Source organism: Saimiri boliviensis, chromosome 2 (genome assembly GCF_048565385.1).
Source record: "Saimiri boliviensis isolate mSaiBol1 chromosome 2, mSaiBol1.pri, whole genome shotgun sequence".
NCBI lineage: Eukaryota > Metazoa > Chordata > Mammalia > Primates > Cebidae > Saimiri > Saimiri boliviensis.
In genome coordinates this window covers 186,660,268-186,685,602 of record NC_133450.1, presented here as the reverse complement: position 1 = coordinate 186,685,602, position 25,335 = coordinate 186,660,268, and the positions used below count along the sequence as shown (strand labels likewise).

The window sequence follows — 25,335 nt, the reverse complement described above, 5'->3', positions numbered from 1 at the left end:
TAACACACAATATATGTATTATTTGACTGTTTATGTTGTCAGTAAGGCTTCTGGTCAAAAGTAAGCTATTAGTTATGTTTTTGAGGACTCCAAAGTTATGAACAGATTTTTGACTGTGTGTGGGGATCAGTGTCCCTCATCCCCACATTGTCCAAGGGTCCACTGTACTCAGCTGGAGCCTGTCAGGCCCTGGAAGCTTTCAGCTATGACTTCTGAGTTACTGATTGCCACATCTAAGAGATCCTTGGCAAGCAGATGGGGCTCTCCTGAGGGGTGGTCTGGGGCAGCAGACCCCAGCTCTCACTGGAGACCCTCTTGCCTCCTGATTTTCACCTTCTGCTCTTTTCTGCCTTTTCTCACACCCAGATGCTGGCCTGCTGGTACCTGCCATCCTCATCCCCCTGCCTGTGGTCCTCTCCTCCCCAAGGTCCCTCCCTCCTCCAGTGGCTCCAGGCCCACACACTGGTCCCGTCCTCACCCCTCCTACCCTGGTTTGAGACTGACCTGCCACACAGGGTCCGTGTGCTTGCCAGACTTGGCTGAGCTGCGGAAGGAGGGCTGGGAGTGGGGCTTCTTGAGGTTGTAAATGGCCACGTTGCCGTCATAGTGGCCCACTGCCACAAGGTAGGGGTGGTCCACGTGGATGTCGAGACACATGATGCCGCTGTCACTGCTGAACATGTACTCAGGGAAACTGGGGTTCTTCATGCTGTAGAGCAGCAGCATGCCCCGGCTCTGCTTCATGAAGTCATCTACCCAGTGAAGATGGGCAGCTGAGGTTGGAGGATCCAACTGCCCTGCCCGGGAAGCCCCTCACCCCTACCCCACTAGATGGGCAAGCCCTGCTCTGCTTTATGTCTGTCAGAGAGTGTGAGATTCCCCTCTGGACTTTATCTTTACCATTTGTGAAGTGAATTTATGAGATATGACTTTTCCCTTCTCAAAGTTCATGGAAGGATCTACAACCAATCAAAGTGACTAGGTTTATTCTCCCCAAGGTGCAGGAAAGGGGAACGTGGGCTCAGAGAGCTTCTAAGTGAAGAAGATACGTGCGCTTGGGAAGGAGCAGTACCCTCAGTGGGGGGTTTGGATGCCCAGCCCAGGGGCAGGCAGCTTTCCATAGATGCACAGATAATGCCCATGTACCCCTCCCCCAAGCCAAGTACAGGTTAAGCTTGAACATGGAATTGTCTACAGTGAGTCCCAAACTAGCCACATATGAGCATATCCCCACAGTCCCAGGTGCAGCCTGAGCCCTAGATCTAGGCACGCTTCCCAAATCCAGAAGTCCCAGGCCAGCTATTCAGGCTTCCACAGGCCCACCTGGCCTGGGCACAGTTTTTGGTGATCAACAATGGACCACTCAGCAGAGGCCCTTGTCCCTATCAGCCCCATGTCAAGGGAGTGCCTCCCACTCTTTGTTTCATTTTCTGTATACTTGGCACCCATCCCGATATGTAGTCATGAACATAGTTCCAGCACTCCTGCCACCAGCTCAGTCCTCCCAGCCTCCTCACCAAGCTCAGAGGAGCCGAAGCTGGAGAGGTGGAAGGCTGGTGCAGACTCCACCTGGGGGCACTCTGCCAAAGCAGAGGGCATGTAGGGGTATCAGGCCAGGTCAGGAGGAAGTAGATGCCAAGCTACAGAGACAAGGATACCAGTCCAGCCACTGACTGACAGCAGGCTTCCTCTCTTCCGGTGCTGTCCTGAATGAGTCTAGCCCAGGACTAGCTCCAAGACAGCAGCTGTTTAATGACTCCCTTATTAAGTCATGCAAAAGGCACTTGGAGGGGGCATGTGGTAAGCAGAATAGGGCCCCCCTGCAAAGATGTCTAGATCCTAATCCCCTGAACCCGTAAATATGTCACTTTTCATGGCAAAAGGGATTCTGCAGATGTGATTAAGTTAAAGACCTTGATATGGGGAGATTATCCTGGATTATCTGGGTAGACTCTATGTAATCACAGGGATTCTTATAAGGGAAAGAGGGAAGCAAGAAAGTCAGGGAAAGAGATGTAACCATAGAAGCAGATGTCAGAATAATTCGATTGCTTGCTGGAAGGGGGCCACAAGCCATGGAATGTGGGCAGCCTATAGAAACTGGAAAGGACAGGGAAATGACTGCTGTCCTGCAGCCTCCAGAGGGAATGCAGCCCTCTTACCACCTGGTTTTGGTTCCATGAAACTTATTTTGAACTTCTGACCTCCAGAACTAGATGATAATTTTGTGTTATTTTAAGCCAGTTAATTTGTGGTAGTTTGTTACAGAAGCAGTGGGACACTAATATAATAGACATTTAGGGAAAAATGACCAAAACCTAGTTTTAGGCATTAGAGAGAGAGGCTCTCATAGACGGTACTTTTTTTTTTCTGGGATGGTTTGGAAGCCATCTCTAGAAGTCAGCTGGATGGATGTAATGCTCCTTGGCTCTTCTGATGACAGTAATAAAACCCTCTCTCCGTTTCCCGTACCTCAGCCTTGCCACCTTGGACTCCAGGAACAGAAATGCCCCTAGTGTGAGGACCTTCATAGTTTCCAAAGGCAGGGGACCAGCCCAAGGTTGCTCTAAAAAAAGGTATCAATTGCTAGAGGGTTCAAAACCTCAAGCATGGCCCAGAGGCCATGGTGCCAAGCTGGGCTCAGTCTCTTGAGCAGCTGGGCTTTTCCAGACACTCTCATCCAATTCAAAGTCATATTTAAACAGCGTGGAAATAAGAGCAAGGCCTTAGAGACAGAATACATCAAGCGGGACATTTAATTTGATTTAGGGAAAATGAGGCAAACATTTGAGAACCTAAATAACTAACCAGTAATTAAACTAACAACGGGAATGCCCTTGCACTACAACCCAGCAAGCACAGTGGCCTTTATGGACTGTATTTACAAAGAGACCTGACAACATAATTAGTCCTGTAAATTTTACGCAGCCTGCAGCCGAGGAGTGATAGATTTTGTGTGTGGAGGATGAATGAGGAGAAATGAGGTGGATGAATTTCCATTTTCAGTAAATGAAATTAACACTGCTTAATTAGTGAAGCTGACAAATAAATGATCGGGGAAGATTTAAATCCCTACACATGTATCTCTGGCCTGGGCAGGCTCAGGGACAGGCCAGGATGAGTGGTGGGACAAAGTACAAATAGATTTAGTGCTGGAACTCAGAGCTTGACATTGGCCCCTTTTGAGGGTGCTGTCCCCAGAGAGAGGCTGGGCTGGGGGACAGCTGGCTCCCCTGCTCTTCCAATACGTGGCTCTTTGGAAAGCTTCCTGCCCCATCTCCTGTGTGACAGCCTCAGGATCACACAGAGCATCCTGATCTGTTCCACTATCCGTGCCTGGCAGACCATGAGGAGTCCCTGCTATGAACTGGCTAATGGGCTGGAAAGGACCCCTTCAGTACAACCGGCTGACATAATTGCATCCCAGCAGTCCCAAGGCCACATCTTCCTGGGCTAGTTCCTTTGCCTTCCAACCTTCCTCCACCTGCTTTGTACCTACTGACAGCTTCTTTCTCCACTCTGCTAGCAACATGGAACCTAGCCCTAGGGGGCATCCCAATCTCTGCCCTTTATTTTTATTTTATTTTATTTTTTTGAGACAGAGTTTCGCTCTTGTTACCCAGGCTGGAGTGCAGTGGCATGATCTCGGCTCACCACAACCTCCGCCTCCTGGATTCAGGCAATTCTCCTGCCTCAGCCTCCTGAGTAGCTGGGATTACCGGCACACGCCACCATGCCCAGCTATTTTTTGTATTTTTAGTAGAGACGGGGTTTCACCATGTTGACCAGGATGGTCTCAATCTCTTGACCTCGTGATCCACCCGCCTCGGCCTCCCAAAGTGCTGGGATTACAGGTGTGAGCCACCGCGCCCAGCCAATCTTTGCCCTTTAAGCAGCCTAATGTGCCCACTACCTGGTACCCAGCAGCTATAGAGGGGAAACATGAGGGGATATTTCTATGCTGTTGCAGGCAATTGCCCAGATTTTCTTTTCTCTACCTGCTTGTTCCTGGCTGACTCCAACCAAACTGGCCTATCCCAGAAATGAGCGATTGGCCCCAGTCCTTCCTAGGGTACATACCTACCCCTGCCAAAGTTATATTTGGCTGAGTCACAGAATAAATATCTGGAATGAAAAAAGGAGGCTTATGAGGTCTAAACTAAGCGCACCAGAGTCAAACCCAACAACAAATCCAAATTCTCACTCTAGTGTTTGTCTTAATGAGGCAAAATCTGATTCTGGGAGGGTGGTATCTGGAGCTTCCAAAGACACTGTGATGGATGCTGGTGAGACCAGCTGCTCCTCACAATGACCCACAGCCAGCAGCTAGGGTGTCTTCTGCCTGTCCCAGCTTCACCCTCTTTCTCCTATGGAGGCACTCAAGAGCATGGGATTCCCTGAGCCAAGCTCAGGATGAATGCAGGGGCCTTCCTGAGTCCCAGCCCAGCCTGGCTCTGTTCAGACCTCTGCAGGTGGTTCTGAGATATGCAAGGCTCATCTGAAAGCCAGCCAACAACCCCTGAACCAGTGACAACAAAAGCCAATACCACTGCCGCTGCCACTGGGCCCTGCTCCCTAAGAGACTCCCCTCTGTCCCCACAGCCCTCTTCTCTGCTTAGGCCCCCTGAGGGTACTGCAGGAAAACTAGGGGAAAGAATGACAGACAAATCAGCAGTGATTGTCCTTTATGTGTAGGTGGTTCCTCCGCTTGCAGCATGTTTACTTCTCTCTCAAGTGTTCCTCACAATAGCCCTGGAATGGAGGCCTGGCAGGTTGTCAGCCTTTCTGTGTCACCAATGAAGAAACCAAGGCTCAGAGAGGCCTCTGGTCCCAGGTATGTCACTGGTAAGTTACACCTCCACCCCTAGGACTATAGCTGATGATGGGTACCACTCAGGCACGTGGATGTAGCTAACAGGATCTAGGAAGGACAAAGAGACCTTTCCCAGGTGAGCACCTACCCAAAGGATGTTGCGGGCTTGTCAGGCTTGAGGTCGTCTGCTGGTGGGAGGTGAGTTACTCTACTGCTCCTGCCCAAGGTGGCCCAGCCCCCCAGTCCCCACGACAGCCTCCATATGACCCCGACCAACTGAGCCTGCTTCTGAACCTGGGTGGGAGGAGGACGGGGCTAAAAGTAAAGCAGTCTCCTCCCTCCTTCTAGGGAGCAACCCCTACACCCCTGCTTCAATCCTGAGCAGAGAGCCTGGGCTGAGAGCAGCCTCACAGGGGGGTCTACACCCACTCCCGGAAGGGCCTGCCCAGCCCCCAGGCCCTGTTCCAGGCCCAGTAGCTGCTGCAGAGGGGGAGGAATGTGCTAGTTCCCTGCCAGAGGGGGGAGGGCGCTTCCCACTTGGCAGCAGCCCACCCTCAGGAGTGGGGACATAAAGCAGGCATTTAGGGCATCCTCAAAGGCGGCCCAGACCACAAGACTGGGAGCAGCTCCAAGATCCCCTCCCTGAGAGGAATGACAAACACCCCCTCCCCCTCCCCCCCTCCCCTGGTCAAAGAATGGGCGGACAGGCAGTCTGAGGGGCAGTGACTGGGAGCTTGTATGCCTGCCAGCCAGCAGCAGCTTGGAGAACGGAAAGGTTTTTGTGTTTGCAGAAGCTGATCCTCTCAGCCAGAGAAGCTGTTAGCACTGGGGAGCTGAGACTACTGCAAAGTGTAGGGCCCTCTCCCGTTGGGAAGGAGGAATGTCCAAGCCAGCACAGCACTAGGGGCTTCTTCTGGGACCAAGTCACATGAAGGGAAAGCAAATTGCCTGTCACAGTTTCCACTGTGCCGCCTTCTGGCCTCGGGTGGGTAACTGGCAGAGGTGGGCACACTCTGGACAGCAGTGGGCTACCAAAGCTCAGGGGCTCCCATCCCCCAGGCCCCCACCCACCCAAATCAGGAAGGCCTGAGGAGGACACAGGAAGGGGGCCTCCTCCTCCACTCCACCATGTGGTAAGGTCCTGTCCTCTCTCCTTGGGATGCCTGCACCAGTCTCCTAACTGGTTTCCTGGCCTCCAGTCTCACACCTGCAATGTCTGCAATTCCTCCATGCACTGGTCATGTCCCTGTCCTTCTTGAATTCCTTCAGTGGTTTCCCCTCAGGAGAAGGTCTAAGCTTTTTCGAATGACTTACCAGGCCCTTTGAGGGCTGACCCTGGCCCCACCAGCGGCTTCGCATTATGCCATATTCATCATGCCTCCAAGCCTTTGCATCTGCGGGTCCCTCTCCCGGAATTGATCTCCCCTCTTTCTTGTCAGAATAACTCCTTTTAGGCTCCATTGGCACATTCAGCTTAGAATATTCCTTCACCCAGCACTAATTGCCAGTAGGATTCTGGGTCTTCCCCATTAGGCTGTGAGCCCCCTGCAGGCAGTAACTATGTCCAGGCCATCTTTGTATTTCTTACAACTGGCAAAGAGCCCTGCACAGAGTAGGTACTTAGTGTTTGCTGTTTACAGGAACAAATAAATGAATAGCCAGATCACTTACAGGAGCCATATCCCACTGCAAACAGATCCCTGTACTTTGGATTCCTGCAAAAGAAATATGAATCCATTGGTATAGGAAATGAACATGGCCCTCCTGTGGACAAGGGCCTTCCCATGGGCACTGCCTAACTATGCTACAGACATCTATTCTCCAGCTTAGACCCTCACTAACTGGGAGTCCTGGGGGTGGTCCTGTAATCTCATTAGAATCCAAGTTCCATATTTTTTCATACTGCCACATGTCATACTCAAGGTGGTTAAGTGCAGAAGGAGCTACGGGGGGGTCTGGCATGAAGAGCGCACTCAGGGGCTCTGGGTTTGCTGCAATTCCTATACCTACCAGCAGAGGGCGGTGACGGACAGGTGCTTGGCTTTGTCATTTTGGAACTTCCAGAGCGGCAGCAGGGTACCCTCCTGGTCCCGGTATTCATCAGCAGCATCCTCGTAGTACTTAAAATCTTACACATACACAGGCAGAGTCAGCCCTGGAACTGCCACTTTATGGCAAACCAAGGTCTACCACTTACTGTCTGTACCTCCTTGGGCAAAACAATGAACCACTGTTTTAGAGTGGAAATAATAATACTACCTATCTCAGAGCTCTGTTGTGAGGATATAGTAATAGAGTTAATATACACAAAGAGCTTAGAAAAATACATGGTAATCTCTATGTTTTAGCTACTGTTACTGTCACTGTTGCTGTTGGAGGTACATTACAATAAAGCAGCCATGTCTACCTGGATAAAATCCCAGGTTTTGCAGCCCTTGTTCCCATATGTTTCCCTAGCACTTCAGGAGGCTCCATTTGGAGCAGCCAAATTTTAAGGGTTCAGCTGCCAGGGGCTGATTAATAGTTCTAATAATTCTGCTTCCAAAATCCCTAAAATACAGCCCATTTTCATATCCACAGCCAAGCCTCACTACTATGAAGCTGCCTGGGTCCCCCATGGGTTCTCTGAACTCAACTTCATCTCCTGCCCACAAACTGTCTCTGCCTTCTATTTTCTTTAGTTAGATAGATGCCCCATTCTTCCACTTGTCTAAACCAGAAACTGAGTAATCCTTGACTGATCTCTTTTCATCATTTCTCATATTTCCTTCCGACTATCTTTTTAATTCATTCACTTCTCTCCAAACCCATAGCCCCTGCTCAGGTTCAGGCCGCAACATCCATCACCTGTATTATGACAACATCCTTCTAACTGGTGTCCTACCCCCAGTAACTCTTCCTCCAACCCTTGTTCACAGAACAACCAGAGTGAGAACAAACAAATCACCTTGCCACACCCCTTTCTGTACTCCACTGAAAGCTCCTCCATGGCTCTCCTTGCAGAGGAGATCAAACCAAGGCTCCTGGCCAGCACTTCCACATTTTTTCTAGTCAGCTGTTCATATCCCCTCCATATCAAATCATGCCAGTGAGTCTAGTTGTCTCCTGTTCTGTGTGTTTCTACATGGTTTTCCATGTCTAAGATGTCCCGTTCTTCCTGGCAAACTCCTACTCACTCTAAATCTAGATTAAACTCCTCCTTTTCTGCAAGGCCTTCATTTTCTTTTGAGCAGTAATTTCTTCCTCTGTTCCAGCCCTGCCTCTCCTCTACTGAAACATCTGTCACACTAGGTCGCCTCTATCCTTTTGCCTGTCTCCCCTACCCGACAGAACCTGAAGAGCAGGAAGCATATGTATTCATCTCTGGATCGCCACTGCCTAGCACAGGGCCAGCCACAAAACAGACAACCAAAAACTGTTTAAAGAATGCAGTGAAATTAATCAACAGAAGTGAAGTAGTTTTTGGTCTTCTGTCAACAAAGGGTGACCAATTAGAAAATGAATCCTGTCATTCAATGAAGCCAAGGACATGCCTACGCATCGCCCTGACATCTCCTATAGTGCCCACACCTTGAGGTTGTGGGACTTCACTCAAATCTCAAAAATGTCTCAGAACAAAAAAGATTCCAGTGGTCCAAGAGGAATGAGCCTTGATCACATCAGAGATTCCCCAGCTTGGGTTATCTTTGAAAAGACATCAATTCAGAGCAGAGATTAATTGGTAACACTTCTCTATTTTCATGTCTCCTTCATGATTACACTTTCCCAAAGGGGAAAGAGTATGCAATTTAAAAAATCAAAGTTCAATGCATTTTTATGTGACTGTGTTCTTATAAATGAAAGTGGTTCACCAAGGCTAATTTCTCCATGGATATTAATCAGGTTTGCAGCCCTTTGGTGGGCCACTTGCAGAGGCTGGGTTTCAGGAAGCCAAGCTGTGTGAGTGACAAACTCATTCACAGCTGCTGTGTTCTTTGACAGCTTTGAAAAGCACTCAAGGTCGTTTTCCAGCCTGAATGATAACGAGGGGGCTTGTTTAGGCTGCTGGTTTTGGCAGCCCTGGTTTCTGTGTCCCATGGGTGAGCAATGAGCATCAAGTCACCAAGAAGAGCCCTAGGCTGTCAGCAAAGGAGACCAGCCAGTGTCGAGGAGCTGCCAACTCTGGGAAGGCAGCTGCTCCAAATAAATGCACAACCTCTTAGGGAAATACAAGCCACTTGGGAATTTGCTGTTCATGCCATGGGAAGGATTCTGTTTCCCTGACACTGTCAAAGACACCAGAATTTCCCAGGCCCCAGGATTTAAGCATTTCTGAATCAATCTCTTTCTTCACCTCATCACTAATTAATCACCAGGATAGATCTATTGAGTGTGTTTATTTGAAATGTCTCTTCCAGCTCAGTGGCTTTGCAGTCTAGTGGTGAAGTGCTTAGGCTATGGATCCAAGGGGCCTGTTTCAAGTTCTGATTCCACCACTCACATCTTATGTTAGCTGTGACTTTGAAAAAGTGGCAACATCCCAGCCTGAGTTCCTTGTCTATAAAATGGAGATGATAATGGTATTCGCCTCACAGTATGGCATCAGGAACAAACAAAATAACAACATATAAATTGCACAGCACAATGCCTGACACACAGGCCACTCCCAGTGAATGCTGGAGCTTGTTTCTCACTATTATAGCTGTTCCCTTTTCTCCATCCCTTATGACACAGGCTGGGTCAGGGGTGATAAGGCCCATTCCACCCTACATTTGAACCTCACCTTCACCTCTGCCCTGTATTGTACCCAATCACACCCTCCTCCAGCCTTGCTCTCATCGGGCTGTGTCCCTGCCTAGAAAGCTTCAGTTCTTTGAACTGTCTGCAGAGATAGCTCATATTCCTTGCATGATATTCAAGGCCTTTCATAAATGGGCTCCAACCACTTCTCCTGCCTGAACTCTCAACTCTTTTCAATGAAGCCCTGGAGCCTGCTGCCCTTTGTCCCAGAGTCCATTCCTATTCAGTTTCACTGCCAAGATACTGCTTGTGCCATCCCTGCCCAGAACATCCTCCCTCTAGCTATCTTCTTTCTCACACTCCACTTCTCCCTTGGCATCTAGCTCAGCCCTCTCCAAAGCCTCCTTGACTACTCCCACTCAGCCCTCACTTTCCTTCTTTCCTACTTGAGGATCCCCAGAGCGGTTTCTGTCTACCCCATACATTCCGGCACATATAGAATTCCCAAGGTGCACTGAGTGGAGTACACGGAATAGAATGAGGAAGCTCAAGACCTCTATTTGGGTCCTCTCTGCCACTCACTAGTCAGGTGGCCTTAGCCTTAGCTTCCTCATGTGTAGAGTAAGGGCAAGTCTCTGCTCTGCCTGCCTCCCAGGGTTATCAGGAAGATGAGACTGGATCACCAATGTGCAGGTATTCTTGGCTGCACTATTGTCAGATCTCATCAGTATACCCATTGTTTCTTATGATATCAGACATGATTAATCTGCATAAGTCTTGTCTCCCCAGTGACATCCAGAGGATGGAAGGATTATTTTTTTATCCACTTGCACCTATAGGACCTAGCATGAGATACCCAAATAACCCAAGCTTTTATGAGAAATTTTTAATACAGGCAAAAATAGTGGTTGCCAGCACTTCAACCCTTACCTTGAGCAACATCATCATATGTATTCTGGTTGACCATCCGCTCCACGATCTTAGCAGCTTGGGACACTTTGGTGATATCATCAGTCTGTGGGGATACAGAAACCTCAGGTCCTCATAAACCAGCACCTGGCAAGGTTATATGTCCTGAGCCATGTCACACTTGCAATTGCTTCAGCAGTGCCTCTCTGACACCACTTACCCCAGACAGCTCTGTAAAGGTTTCTCTGCATGTCTCAAGGCCCAGCTCATGCCACTACTCTCTTCCAGGAACTCCTACCTCACAAGTGGCACAAAGGGTCTGAGCTGATATATTTGGCCCCTGGGTAGAACCTGCTTTATGCTTTTCATTCTGGACTTGTTTTAGAGGAGGCCTATCTCTGAGCACAAAACAGGGCATTGAAAAGAGCCCAGGAAGGGTCTGGAGGGGAGAGCAGACAAGGGCAGGTTGGAGCCTTCTTTGGTGGAGGCAGAAAAGTTTTACCAGCTCAGAGAATGACAGACTTCCATTAAAGGCCTCAGCGTTCATCTGGTTTCAGTCCTTACTCAAAGACTGAGGAAGATACCAAGGCCCAAAGAGGGGAGAGATATGCTTATACATGCAGAGTACAAGGCAGAACTGAGACTCCCGATTCCAGGCCCTCCCCACAGCTCAGACTAATGAGAAAGCAGGAAGCTTAAAATCAGGAAAACGTGACTCATCTTGAACAAAAAGGAAGCTTGCCATTGTGTGAAATTCCGTAAATCGACAAGATGAGGTACGTGGCAGGTTGACAGAGGAGCAAAGAGTTTGGGACTGACAGGAAAGGCCCAGAGGGTGTAGGGCAGGTGGCAGGAGTGAGCCAGCTGAGTGGGCAGCCTCCAGAGTGGGGCCAGGGGGCCAGGCCCATGGCTCCCGAGGATTCAATTTCCCAGGAACAGCAGCATCAGGTAGCAGTTAAGAGAATGGGTTTGGCCGGGCGTAGTGGCTCATGCCTGTAATCCCAGCACTTGAGAGGCTGAGGTGGGCAGATCACAAGGTCAGGAGATCAAGACCATCCTGGTCAACATGGTGAAACCCTGTCTCTACTAAAAATACAAAAAAAGCCGGGCGCGGTGGCTCAAGCCTGTAATCCCAGCACTTTGGGAGGCTGAGGCGGGTGGATCACGAGGTCAAGAGATTGAGGCCATCTTGGTCAACATGGTGAAACCCTGTCTCTACTAAAAATACAAAAAATTAGCTGGGCATGGTGGCGCGTGCCTGTAATCCCAGCTACTCAGGAGGCTGAGGCAGGAGAATTGCCTGAACTTGGGAGGCGGAGGTTGCGGTGAGCTGAGATCGCGCCATTGCACTCCAGCCTGGGTAACAAGAGTGAAACTCCGTCTCAAAAAAAAAAAAAAATACAAAAAAAAAATTAGCTGGGCGTGGTGGTGCATGCCTGTATTCCCAGCTACTCGGGAGGCTGAGGCAGGAGAATTGCTTGAACCTAGGAGGTGGAGATTGCAGTGAGCTGAGATCGCACCACTGCACTACAGCCTGAGTGACAGTGCAAGACTCTGTCTCAAAAAGAAAAAAGAAAAAGAGAATGAGTTCTAGAGCCACACAGACCTGCACAACTATCCCATCCCACCAGTTAGAACCTGGTGGCAACCTCTGGCAAGTTACTTAGATTCTCTGAGTCTCAGAGTCCTCCTGGACAGTGGGGGTGGATGGTGGCGTCCGCCTCATCAGGTCATTGTGATAGTTAAATATAATAATACATGTTAATCTGTAACACAGTTCCTGGTGGTGATGATGTCAGAGGAAACATGCAGAGTAATGCAGCGGAGTGTTATGAAGTCATTTCTGGGAGACTGACCTTTGAGAACCTTTTGCCATGGCTGAAAGAGACTCCAAGTTTATCTTAGAAAACTGACCATCTTAGAAAACTGAACAAGGAGGACATTCATTGGAGTCTTATAGTCACAGACCTCAGAGTTCACCTGGTCCCAGCTATACTCTATTCTCAGACCCAGAGCAGAAATCATCTCCCCTCAGCAGCTTCCTGGCAAGTGTTTTCTGTGGCCAGATAGACAGTTAGCTATCTCCCTGAACCTTCCATCTATGGGCCTAACTCTGTCCTCTGGCCACAAGGAACTGGGTGATTGATGATAGTGCCTTTGAGGTAGGAGGACAGAGCCACATGCCCTCAAGTCAGCATTCCCTCGGGTGACTTCCCAGCTCCATCAGCCATGACATGGCATATCAATAACAATAGCTGCCATTTATTGATCAGTAGCACAAAAGTGCTATGTTAGGGGCTGCACTTGTATTATCTTAGGTTCCATGACAATCTTGCAAAGTAAGTATCATTAGGGTGTCTTTACAGATGAAGAAACTAAGGTTCCACAAAAACTGAGCTAAAAAATGGCAAAGCTAGGATATAAACCCAGGTCTGTAGGCTCCAGGGCCCATGCTCTGAGACCCACATAGCCAGCCAGTGCCTCCCCAGCCTGACCACTCCTCTCCTGTCCCTGGGAGATGCAGGTTTCCAGTTGTGTTCTGAGTGGAGTGTTGTGAGCTGTCACGTCCTTGTCCCGGATACTATGCTACTGGAGCAGCCACATATCTTTATTAGTTCTGACTAAACTTGCAGACTGTGAGCCTTTTCCTCCATTCCTGCCTAATAATTCTGATCAGACAAACTTGCACTGATTTCTGTGAATTCACCAAAATCACTGACAAGACAGAGACCTGAGGTTCACCAAGGAGGCCCTTCCTACAGGGTATCATGAAGTTTTTCTCTTTTCTCCCCTCTAGCATATTTGAGTTTTCTACCCACATCATCAGACCCCATTCTTTGAGGAAGGGGTATCACTCTGCTCAAGCACTGAGCCTGGGCAATTGGGAAGGTGACTGTCTCTCCAACTGTATTGCACAGACAGCCTGGCCCAGTAATTAGGATTTCTAGTTATTGCCTTGGGGAGAGGTTGCACACCAAGGCAATTGTTGGGTGGGGCTGGGAGAGGGTGTCCTGCCTCCAGTGTGGAATCTTGGTCCAGAGGGTGGAATCTGCTTGTATCATAGTCTTTTTTCCAAGTCAGGTAAGCTTGAAGAGTCTGGTGTCATGAAGAGGAGTCATCCTTCATCCCTGAGGATGTTAGACGCCAATTCTGGCAAGGTTTAGAACACAGGTCAGAGTCTAGGCTCAGCCACAGGGACTTTTCTTCTGGTTTCTGGGTCCTAGCAATTACAGTTGAGGTGTCTCCAACCATGGGTCTCAGCACAGAGCTCATAACCCCTGATGGATCTTCATGTGAACCCTGACATAGGCCAGTGGTGCCTGTGAAGTCTCTAACCTCTAAAGAATGGATCAGGGGAAGCCAGGGGTCTGTACAGAGTAACTCTCAGGGCAGGAGTTCCATCTTTCACCTCAGAGTGCCAGAACCCAGCATGGCCATGATCACTAGATACTTAGTGATTGAATAAAACAGCATTCACAGTTCCTGTAAAGCCAAGGTAGGGGACCCTTAAACTTCCCCTAAAATGTGACATTATCAGGATAATGAAACAGAATTGAGTGGAAGTGGATACACCTCAGGCATAGGAAGCAGCACCTCCTTTATCAGGTCTAGCTTCAATTCTGGAGTGGAGCAGAACCACCATTCCAGAGCAGCCATGGGAACTCTCCGAGGTGCTGAAACCAGCCCCCAGATTCCTGTGGACATTGTCCCTCCCATGCCATTGCAAGTCAAACCCATCCTGATCCACACTGGCTCCTAATCCTGATTTCTCTCTGTTAAAGGGACAAATGTGGCCCTCCAGTGTCTCCCTGTGTTGACCTTTCCTTCAGTGACTCCCTATAGATGCATCACTGTGACTCCCACGATGATCCCAAACCTATGCTGGCTAGACCCACAGTAAGCCTCCCAACCATGACCTTTATAATGACTTCCATGTGGCTCTTCATGGCAAATATAGCCCAGGGTGGTCAAACCGATTGGCCTAGCATTGATGGTACCTGTGATCATCTCTGATCTGGCTCCTGGCCCTGAAGATTCACCTACAGTATAGCGCACAAGTAAAACCAAGTACTGAAAGTGAAAAAGCATCTCACTTTCCCAAATCCTATAATCCTTGCCCAGGGAAGTGGTACCTAATCCTCACATCCCACTCCCACCCTAAGCAGACTCCCCAGCTCTTCCAGAAGGCATATAGTTCTTTCAAAAAGAAACATGTCTTCTGTTACCCTCTAGCTATATAATTCTAAAATCCTGCTAGCCTCCAGATCTATCAAAGTGGGGGTAGGTATGGAATGCTAGAGGCATTTGTAGCTCTCCTCACATCTTCCCCTAAGGAAAAAACTATTTATATCTCAACATTAGCCCCTGATATAAGCATCTGTGAAACCCTCCCAGACAGCCAGGCTTCTGTCTACCCAGAGGCCAAGGCCTCATTCAGAATTCTGTGGTAGAGTTATAGGAACTAACACCAAACCTGAGACTCCAGAGATGTCAGCTTCCTCATGGCCATCTTTCCTGTTTTTTTAGCCACTGGGGTCTTTGCCTTCTCCTTCTCTTTAGTCTTTTCCTGCTTCTCAAGTTCCTCTACGTAGGCATCATAGATCTCCCACTAAGCAAGGGTGAGATGAGAAGGATCATTGTAAGATAATCTTTACCCAGACAGCCCTTTTCAGCCTTCAAGACTTAAGGAGTTGGTCTTATTAACCCTGGCCACAAGCATCCTCTACTTGACCCATTGGAATTATGTATCCAATACCTGTCTTCCCTGCAAACCACCAGCTCTAGAACAAGAATGAAAGAGTTCTAAGGACATCTCTGGGCTGCGTTTATCTACTCTGAAACTCAGCGGCTGGGTCCTTAGCTAGAGATCAGCATTGTTCTAGCATGCAGCCCCCAGCAGTCAGAACAAATGGGCAAACATAAGGCCAGTTCCCATTTTTTTATTGGTGATTTATAAGACTCTGAATTAGAATATTTTAAAAATAGGCTGGCACAGCAGCTTATACCTGTAATGCCAGCACTTTGGGAGCCTGAGGCAGGTGGATTGCTTGAGCCCAGGTGTTTGAGACCAGCCTGGGCAACATGGCGAAACCCCATCTCTACCGAAAATACAAAAATTAAACAGGTGTGGTGGCATGCGTTTGTGGTCCCAGCTACTCAGGAGGCTGAGGTGGGAGGATTGCTTGAGCCCAGGAGGCAGAAGTTGCAGTGACTGTGCCACTGAACCCCAGCCTAGAAGTCACAGCAAGACCTTATCTCAAAAACATAAAAAATATATATTTATATAATATCTTATATTAATATATATTATATATTTATATATATTATAGTGCTTTCAATAAGGGACATGTCTTATTTCTTATATATATTATATATTTAATATATATATACATAATATATACATATATATTTAATATATATATACATAATATATATACATATATATTTTTTATGTATGTGTATATATACATATATATTTTTATGTATGTATGTATATATATATATATCTTCATCTTCCCACCTCCACCCAGGACATGGTGTAAACATACTGGCTTGGGCTGGTTGTCTATGGCACTGATCACACCTCATCATTAAAGGTAAGGGAACCTCTGCTAAGTGGATCTGACAGGAAGAAAAGCCCCAGGATAGTAGTAGAGGAAGCAGCAAGGATCTGGGGCTGGGTAAATGCCCCGATCACACTGTGTGCTCCCTAGAGCTGGGCAGTCACTGCCACCTGGAGGTCAGATAGGCACACCCTACATTTAAAAATTCTCCCACAATCTCGTATTCCACACTGCAAAGTACTCCAACCTTTGTTATCTCATTCAGACCCTCCAACAACTCTGTGAGGCAGCTTGTCATCCTCTCTTTACAGAGAGAAAAACTGAGGCATTAAAAGTGACATGGTTTGCTCAGGACCTTACAGTGTGAACTGAAAATGTGAGGTCTGAGATCAGATCTCCTGGCACCATAGCCTCTTCAAATAAGTGTGGCATCAAGGAGGACTTGAAGGGGAAGGGGGGCTGCAGGAACACTGCAGGCTGCTGAAGGGCACAGTCAGAGTACTAACACTTCTTGGGCTGCTTAGGAGTCAGTCACAGGGTGCCACGGGTTCCAGAGAGTCCATGGAAGCAAATGTTCTCCCCTGGCCCCGAAGGAAGCTTCAACCAGAAGCCATGCCTGTTTCCAGCCTGGACAGCTTTGCCCTTGGGTCATGTGGCTGGTCCACAGCTCACTGGATAGGGACCTATTGTCTCATATGCCTGGTGTTCGGAGCCTGGATGTTCAGGACAATGAGCAGGGAGGCAGGTAGATGAGGAGGCTGTCAGAGGAACCCTTAACCCAGTGTTGCCTTTGCTACTCAATGAGGAAAGGATACATAGAGGTGGGTGGTAAGGGTTTTCAGGCTGGCCCAGGGTCTTACCTGATTGGCTGTGGCTGAAAAGTTTGTCCTGGGAGGAGGCTCCATCTGACATTCTCTATCCTGGAAAACAAGACAACAGGAGACCCACAGAAAGCCCTCAACTCCTTCTCACTTAATACATCTCAAAGATGTACTGTTTGGATTAAGTGAGAAGGAGTTCGTTGGGGCTGATGGGTGTGGGACACAGAGCTGGGGAAGTAAAGAGGGGCTTGGGTGAAGGACTGAATGATGCATTCAAGGCCCATATTGTGTCCATTCTGGCTTCCCTCAGAAGAATTGTAAGCTAGAAAGCAGGGGCAGGGAACCTTGTTTGTCCCTGTTTTAACCAAGACACATTCCAAGTAGGGGATGAACAGATCTGCAGAAAGCCAGGCCAGGTCATAGAGGTCAGCCTCTGGCAGGTCATCAGACTAACACCCCTTGCCCTGAGAAGGCCTCTCTCTAATATGAGGGTCTCTGGCTCTACCAGGGGAATGTGCCCCCTTCCCATTGTGTATCACCCAGATTACCAAATGTCAGCATAGAGACCACATAGGGTAACAAGGCACTGTCAAAAACTCACCCTGTAGACCTTGCCCTCCATCTTCAGATTAATTTCTGTATAACCCTGCCCTTACATGTGAGTCTCTCACCTGAAACCCTGAGAGGCTCCCTCCGCCTGGTTCTCAAGAGCCTCTCTTATGAGTCAGAGAATGTTCTGGCCTTTGCCAGCTGGTCCATCACAGAGATCATTAACTTCAGTTGAACTGGCTCCTAGGCCTCCTGTTCCCCAAACGCATTGTGGCTGCCCCTCTCCTCCCAAGTCCTAATTTCTACCCCTCTACAAAGCCCAGATCCAGTTTAAGCCTCCCAGTGGAGTTTTGGGGGCTCTAGCCTCCGTGTTACTCACTCTAAACCCCTGCCTGGATGGCTTACAGAGTCCTGAACACATGCTCTCAGCTCTCCTTGGGTAGATAAACTGTGGCATCTGTTGTCCTGTCACCCCTGCCAGGCTGAGGTCTGCTGAGGCCAGGGTCAGGCCTGCTTCCTCCCTGCCAGGCACAGTGAAGAGCTGTAAAGGGGCTAGGGTGGGGCTGCTCTACCCGGAGAGGGTTGTTGAAGGTCTGTGAAGCCCTCTCACTGAAGTTGAACTGGTTAGTGAGCTTTCGCTCCTTAGGCTGCTTAGGAGTCATCAATTCTTCTTCAGTCACTTTTTCAGCTGCCTGAAAATAAAGACCCAGAGGATCAGGACTCAGCTGTGAGAAGGAGGTGGTAGAAAATTGGGAGATGGGGCAAGTCCTTTCCTGGGATAGGACAGAGGTAGGAGAGAGTGATGCTGCCAGAAACATTGGTACCTGCACCCTCTATTCTCACCTTCAGTCTCCCTCCTCCCTTCCCAAGTTACCCACGAAGCCGCCATCCACAGCTTGAGCAGAAAGAAGAGGGATATAGAGTGATATTATACTGTACCCCAGCTGCAGGCACATCTGTTTGACTCCCAGGCTCAGTTTCTAACTCCTTGGGCTCTTCATCTTCTTCCAGGTTTTCCGTTTCTGAAATCACCACCTTGGCAGACTCCTGAGAATCTTGGTAGGATACTGCCAATGAGTTCAAAGTCTAGGCCTGCTCTCCCAATCCCTGGCAGGGAGGGCCTTCTTGGTCTCTACTTTTCAGACACTACCTGTCCCTGGGGTTGTCCTTGGCCTGAGTGTGATGGGTTAGCTCCCTGACCTATTCAGTTGAGCCAGCGATTGGACTTTATGTTAGCAGAGGCTCTGCAAAGTTCTGGCTTAGAGGTATACTCCCTGGAGTGAACAGAGTAAGGGGAACAGGCTCAGGGATATAGCCTCAGGATGGCCCAGAGTCCTACCTGCCACTAACTCATCGCGGTAATGCTGCCTCCGTCCTTCATCTGAGTCTTTGGGGATCAGGTTCCCAACCTGGGTGTAGTGAACTGCCAGTTGGTTCACAAAGCCAATAAGCTTGTATGTGCCTTCCTAAGGAGAGAGGGGCTGAGTCAGACCAGGGGTCCCTAAAAGAGCTGGTCAAAATGTAATCTGCTTTCATTCTGTAAGATCAAAGATAGTCCATCTTTGTTAAAAGGAAATGTAACTCACCAACTCCTCAGTTAATCTGAAATTTTCACCACATTTCAGTTTAAAGAAAAAAAGGAAGAGAAGGCAAATGAAATAAAATATTTTTTTAAGTTGTCATCAAGGATTTATTTTAAAATACCTTGCCTTTCCAACTTCAAGTGGCTCCAGATTTGCCTATCACCAGCTTATACGTCTTGTCTCCTACATCCATGCCAAGAGTTTCTAGTTTACTTTCCACACCACATACCACATTCCCTGGGCAGATATGGTCCTCAGACATACCTGGCATGGCCCTCTGTCCACTGTACTTAGTGGATTCTAAGGCTGGATAGATCCTCAGAGACAACCCCAATCCCCTAATTTCATAAAAGACAACCATGGAATTCCAGAGAAGATTTATTTGGGTCGGCATTTGTCCAGGTCACACAGCAAATGAGAAGCAGGATTAGGCTTACAACCCAGGTCATTTTGTTCATCCATTCTTGAATTAATTTTTGAACAGCCTCAATGTGCCAAGTATTTTCCAGGTGCCTAGGATATAAAGCTGAGAAAAAAGCAGACCACAATCCCTTATTTCACAAGCTTATAGTCTGGTTTCTGCAAAATCCTTTCAAGTCATATAGAAAATATGTTTGTAGGCACACTAGGGTAAACTCATAGTACAGGAAACCAGTTCATGGGCTCCAGCTGCACAGATCTCCCTGCCCCTGGAGGGCTGGAAGTATTGCCATCACACAGGTTGGGAAGCTCTAGATTTAAAAGTCACCACAGAGCCCTTGCTCTTTCAGTAACTCACATGTATGGGAAGATGGAACAGTGCAGCGGTTAAGAGCATGGTCTTTCGAGGCAGGCAGAATTGAGTTCGAATCTTTATTCTGCTTATTATCTTTATGACTTTGGGCTTAAACACTCCAACCCCTAAGTTCTTCATCTATAAAAGAAGGCTAATAATATCTAATTTACATGATAGTTGTATTAAAAATAATAAAAACAACCTATTAAAAAAGTGTCTGACACATAGTAAGTGCTCACTATTAATGTTCAACAAAATAGTAACTATTTCCATGATGAAGGTTCCCAAGGGAATAAATTATCCTTAGAGTTTTATTTGATATTTCACCTTTATCCTGTTCCCAGTAGTTGACTGGGATCTTCCTCTTCAGTTTAGGAATGAAATTCAGACTCCATGGCTTCTATGAGTGGAGGGAAGGCATGCCTAGATCAAAACAACCTGCCTCCTTACTCCAGCACATCAAAGGAAAGTAGCAGCTTTGGGGATCTAAAGCTCTTAGATCTTTCAGGACCAATGAGATGGAAACCATCTCTGTGGGGAGATGCCACCAGTCATGGGAGGCTTTTGGAAGTTTCGGTAAGGTGAGCTTTCCCAGGAGACTTGGGTTCCCAAAGGAGGGGCAAGAAGAGTGTGTTGAAACTGACAAGGCAATGCCAATCCTCTGTCTGTAGTGTGCTTCCCATGGCCAGCACACTGAGTCCTATAGAGGTCCTCTTTCATATGTCAGAAGGACAGGACCCCATAGAGTGTGCCATGGATCCAGCACAACATCAGGGAGGATAAGACAGCTTCTCTCTGACCTTTTGGGGTTGCCTAAAGGAAGCCATTCACAAAACTCATGAGTAGCACCTTTCAAGAAACATATCTGGATCTGTTTCAGCATCTTTGTATAGGGGTTGACTACACAATCTTAAATAAGAAGCAGTGTGTTCAAGAAATCTTTCACAAACACTCTTACACAAATGTTCATAGCAGCATTAGTCATAATAGCCAAAAAGCAGACACAATCCAAATGAACACCAACTGAGGAATGGATAAATAAAATGTGGTGTATTCATACAAAGGAATATTATTTGGCTAAACAGAAATGAAGTAGTGGCACATGCTATGACATGAATTGAAAACATCATGCTAAGTGAAACAAGCTAGTCACAAAAGACCACATACTGTATAATTTCACTTATATGAAGTGTCCAGAATAGGCAAATCTATAGAAACAGAAAATAATTTAGTGGTTGCTGAGGGCTGGAAGGGATGGAAGATTGAGGAAGAACAGCTAAGAGGTTTGGGGTTTCTTTGGGGGGAATGAAAATGTTCTAAAATTGTGGTGGTCATTGTACAACCTGTAAAATATACTAAAAGCTACTGAATTGTACACTTTAAGTGGGTGAATTGTATAGCATGTAAATTAAATCTCAATAAAATTTAAAAAACAAAGAAAGAAGAAACTATTCCTGTTTTCAGGGAAGAGGACAGGAAGGTTGCATTTTCACTGTTTTTTAAATCTTTTGAAATGTGTACCATAGGTTTCTATTATATGTTCAAAATATTATGCATATATATTTAAAATTTTTCCTTTCTTTTTTCTTTCTTTTTGAGACAGAGTTTCACGCTTGTTGCCCAGGCTGGAATGCAGTGGCGTGCTCTCGGTTCACTGCAACCTCTGCCTCTTGGGTTCAAGCAATTCTCCTGCCTCAGCCTCCTGAGTAGCTGGGATTACAGGCATGTGCCACCATGCCCAGCTAATTTTTTGTATTTTTAGTAGAGACGGGGTTTCACCATGTTGATCAGGATGGTCTCGATCTCTCGACCTCGTGATCCACCCGCCTCGGCCTCCCAAAGTGCTGGGATTACAGGCTTGAGCCACCGCGCCCGGCCCATTATTTTAAATTTTTTAAAGAAGCAGTGTAATGTTGCTTTGGAGTCAGACAAACTAGTTGAAATCTTGCTTTGAGTTCTGGTTAGGTGACTTTTGTAATTTGTTTTTATCTAACTAATCTAAGTTTTCATAAAATTAATATATTAATAGTCCCCATACCAAAGAAATGGGAGGATTATATGCGACAGTCTATGTAAAAAACCTAATCTAGGACCTGACACTGGCACACAGTAAGCATGGATCAAATGGGTCTCAGAATAATGAAAGACGAAACATATGCATTCCTTCCACTGCAGCTCAAATGTACTCGGAAATTCTCCTCAGTCCATACCCAGAGGAGCTGACTTTGCTATGAATGAAAACAGTATTGTCCCCTATAAAGGTATACCAGTATGTGTCTGCCAAGTCAGAATTCACCCACCCATGCCATGTGTACTAAAGGAGGTTCCCAATGAGGTCACCAGCCTCTCTGGCTGTGATGTCAAGAAATGCTGAGACTGCAGCCTGCTAGAGATTCTCTAGTGGGGCTGGGGTCAGGAGGGAAGAAGGCCAACTCCTTTTGTCCAGAGGGAAATTGTACTCCATCCAGGTGGCTGGGTAGAGGAAAACTCAGCTTCTGAAGACCCAATAGTTTATGTTAGTCAAAAACATGTTACACATACCAGAAAAGCATTTTTCTTTTTTTTCTTTTTTTTTTTTTTTTTGAGATGGAGTTTCGCTCTTGTTACCCAGGCTGGAGTGCAATGGCGCAATCTCGGCTCACCGCAACCTCCGCCTCCTGGGTTCAGGCAATTCTCCTGCCTCAGCCTCCTGAGTAGCTGGGATTACAGGCACACGCCACCATGCCCAGCTAATTTTTTGTATTTTTAGTAGAGACGGGGTTTCACCATGTTGACCAGGATGGTCTTGATCTCTCGACCTTGTGATCCACCCGCCTTGGCCTCCCAAAGTGCTGGGATTACAAGCTTGAGCCACCGCGCCCGGCCCCAGAAAAGCATTTTTCTAACCAAATGATTCATTTCAAGATTCTTGAGATGAGTGGCTCTGTAGGATACTTAAGACTACAATTAATAAGACTGCAAGGGAGATTCATAAAGAAATTTCAAAAATCTCTAGAAAACTCCATGTGAAATCTCAGGATTCCAGCCAAGGACTTTAGTTTAAAAGTGCTCTCCTCTAGAATTACTGAGAGGCTTTTGCAATGTAGTAAGTCACTATCACTCCAAGGAGATGGGTATAGATGTCCCTGCCCAGGAGGGGATGACTTACTTTGAAGCTGTACCTGACAATGTTCTGGGGTGCGTGTGGGTTGTTGGCTGTCAAAATCCGAGTGAATTCCTCCTTTAACTCCTGAGGAAAAGAAATACCAAGAGGGTCATACACGAAGGACCCCCAACCCCATCTGAGGCTTACAGGATCCCCCAGCGTATCAGCAGACATCTCACATCCACGTTCTGGGCAAGCTCCTAATTGTGTACTATGGAAGAACACATCTCTGAACCTGAAAGAGGTACAAGGAGCAAGGATAAGAGGCTACTCACTCACCGCATCGGTCAACTCCAGCTGGTCAGGGGGTCTAACTGTGGCTTTGGACTGGGCCCATTCGTCTGTACCTTCTCCCACTTCAGTCCCTGAATCTTCATCCTAGACAAAAACCTCACATGAAGCTGGGAGTGTTTGATCTACTTAGACAAGCAAGCAAGAAGCCCCTTCATTCACAAACACTCCCAGAAGCCAAGCTCTGCCCCTTGTATGTAGAACATAAAATGTGCAACATACCACTCATGAAAGAGCCCAAAAGAACTGCTCAGGCCAGAGTTCTCATTGTCTGGAAGACCCTGGCCACCTCTGCCTTGGGGGTCAGGGTAGCTAGAACTTGGAATGTTGTTGGTAGGCCTTTGGCCCCAGTAGTGGGACCAGAAGAACTGGTTCCTCCCTACTGCCTTCTGTAAAGTCCAGAAGCTAATGTCTAGGACCAACAGCCAAAGGCAGGGCTTTATGCAAAGTGGTTTAGACATCAAGAAAGGATGACAAGTGGTTATTCAACTTTAATTTATATTTTATCTTCCCATCTGCCACCTTAAGGTTACCCAAGACTCTCTGTACTTAGTTACTTTAAGTCCCCTAGTCCCATTAGGTCCTTGGAGCAAAAAAATCAAGAACTAGAAGGTTTGCCTTTCCCTAGTAGGCACTTAAACATCTTGCCAAAGTGGCCCATGACATATTTTTTTAAATGTTCACCCTTACTAACAATCAAAATTATACAAAATAAAACAATATGTTTTTTAAACTATAAAACCGGCAAACTAGAAAACAACCAAAGCTAATAAGCATTCACGAGGTTGTGGGAAAATGAGCACTCACAAATTAGTACAACCTTTCTAAAACTCAATTTGAAAATATTTATCAAAGCCTAATAACTGTTTATACTCTTTGACCCAAATTTGTACATGTAGGAATTTATATTAAGGAATATGCCCAAAGATTTAGGTACATTGATGTTTGTTAGATGATTGCTAATAACAGCGAAAAAGGAAACATTTATTTATTTATTTATTTCAGATGGGGTCTCACTTTGTCACCCAAGCTGCAGTGCAGTGGCACGATCTCAACTCACTACAACATCCACCCCCTGGGTTCAAGCAATTCCCTTACCTCAGCCTCCCAAGCAGCTGGGACCACAGACATGCACCACCATGCCCGGCTAATTTTTGTATTTTAGTAGAGATGGGGTTTCACCATGTTGGCCAGGCTGGTTTTGAACTCCTGACCTCAAGTGATCTGCCTGCCTTGACTTCTCAAAGTGCTGGGATTACAGGCATGAGCCACCACGTCTGGCCAAAAAAGGAACCGTCTAAATGTCCAACAATGAGGCATGGTTGAACAAATTATGGTATAGTCTTAAGGAACATGTGGTAAAATATTAGGCAGTAATTTCAAATGATGCTATAAAAGTATATTTATTAGCAATCGAAGGTACTCTATTTTATGTGAAAAACATGTTATAAAATAACATACAGTTTGGTTCCATTTAAAAATAAGTGTATCTGTCCCCCTTATTCCTCCAAAAGAAAAATAATAAATAAATACATGTAATTTTATATATGCATAAAAATATCTAAGAGGATGTAACATCACATGTTAACTAAAGTTATTATAGGGTGGTAGGTTTAGGGTGATTTTAATATTCTTCTTTTAGTTCATTTGCATTTTCTAAAAACATACAGATAACCTTTTCAACAGAAAAAAAAAAAAACATTAGCATCTTGCTGGAAGACGACGATAGTCTCAGCACTTACTTTCTTCCTGGTTCCTCTGCCTATGCTGATGCTCTAAATGAAGAACAGAAAACAGAAGGTAAGTCATAAGCAAATTGACATGGAAATATTATAAACAGTACTGCAGGGAGGCTCCTGCCCAGAAATCTCACAGTCAAAGAATGCTGAGCCTTCCCAAGTTTCAGAAACAGTCTCAGTGACAATTTTAGCCCAGCCAGAGAGGTCCTATACCTGAGGCAAGCTGGTTTCAGCATCAGTGGGACTGACCCATGAAGAGCACGACCAAGTAACTTAGCACTGGAATTTCTTATTTGCAACTAATTCAACAAATATTTTAAAAGCATATTCTAAGTGTTCATCTCTGTACCAGGCAATAAAGGGATTTCAAAAACAGTTTATATTCATAAACGCTTTTGGGGATGAATATACGCTCTTCATGAGCAGA

At 46.8% G+C, this 25,335-nt stretch overlaps 1 protein-coding gene across 2 annotated transcripts in view; it reads right to left on the bottom strand.

Annotated features, from left to right (window-relative positions):
- Window positions 1-25,335, bottom strand: part of DNAI1 (dynein axonemal intermediate chain 1) — a 60,916-nt gene that overhangs the window by 11,780 nt on the left and 23,801 nt on the right. For both annotated transcript variants that reach the window (XM_003943840.2, XM_074394995.1), the window contains exons 2-13: window positions 24,912-24,944; window positions 23,158-23,256; window positions 22,882-22,962; window positions 18,715-18,841; window positions 18,315-18,430; window positions 17,948-18,067; window positions 16,866-16,925; window positions 14,916-15,050; window positions 10,463-10,547; window positions 6,824-6,941; window positions 6,485-6,528; window positions 505-752 (exon numbers count right to left, since the gene is read on the bottom strand). In XM_003943840.2, coding sequence (XP_003943889.1) covers window positions 505-752; window positions 6,485-6,528; window positions 6,824-6,941; window positions 10,463-10,547; window positions 14,916-15,050; window positions 16,866-16,925; window positions 17,948-18,067; window positions 18,315-18,430; window positions 18,715-18,841; window positions 22,882-22,962; window positions 23,158-23,256; window positions 24,912-24,944 — 1,266 coding nt within the window. The remainder of the gene's footprint in view (window positions 1-504; window positions 753-6,484; window positions 6,529-6,823; window positions 6,942-10,462; window positions 10,548-14,915; window positions 15,051-16,865; window positions 16,926-17,947; window positions 18,068-18,314; window positions 18,431-18,714; window positions 18,842-22,881; window positions 22,963-23,157; window positions 23,257-24,911; window positions 24,945-25,335) is intronic.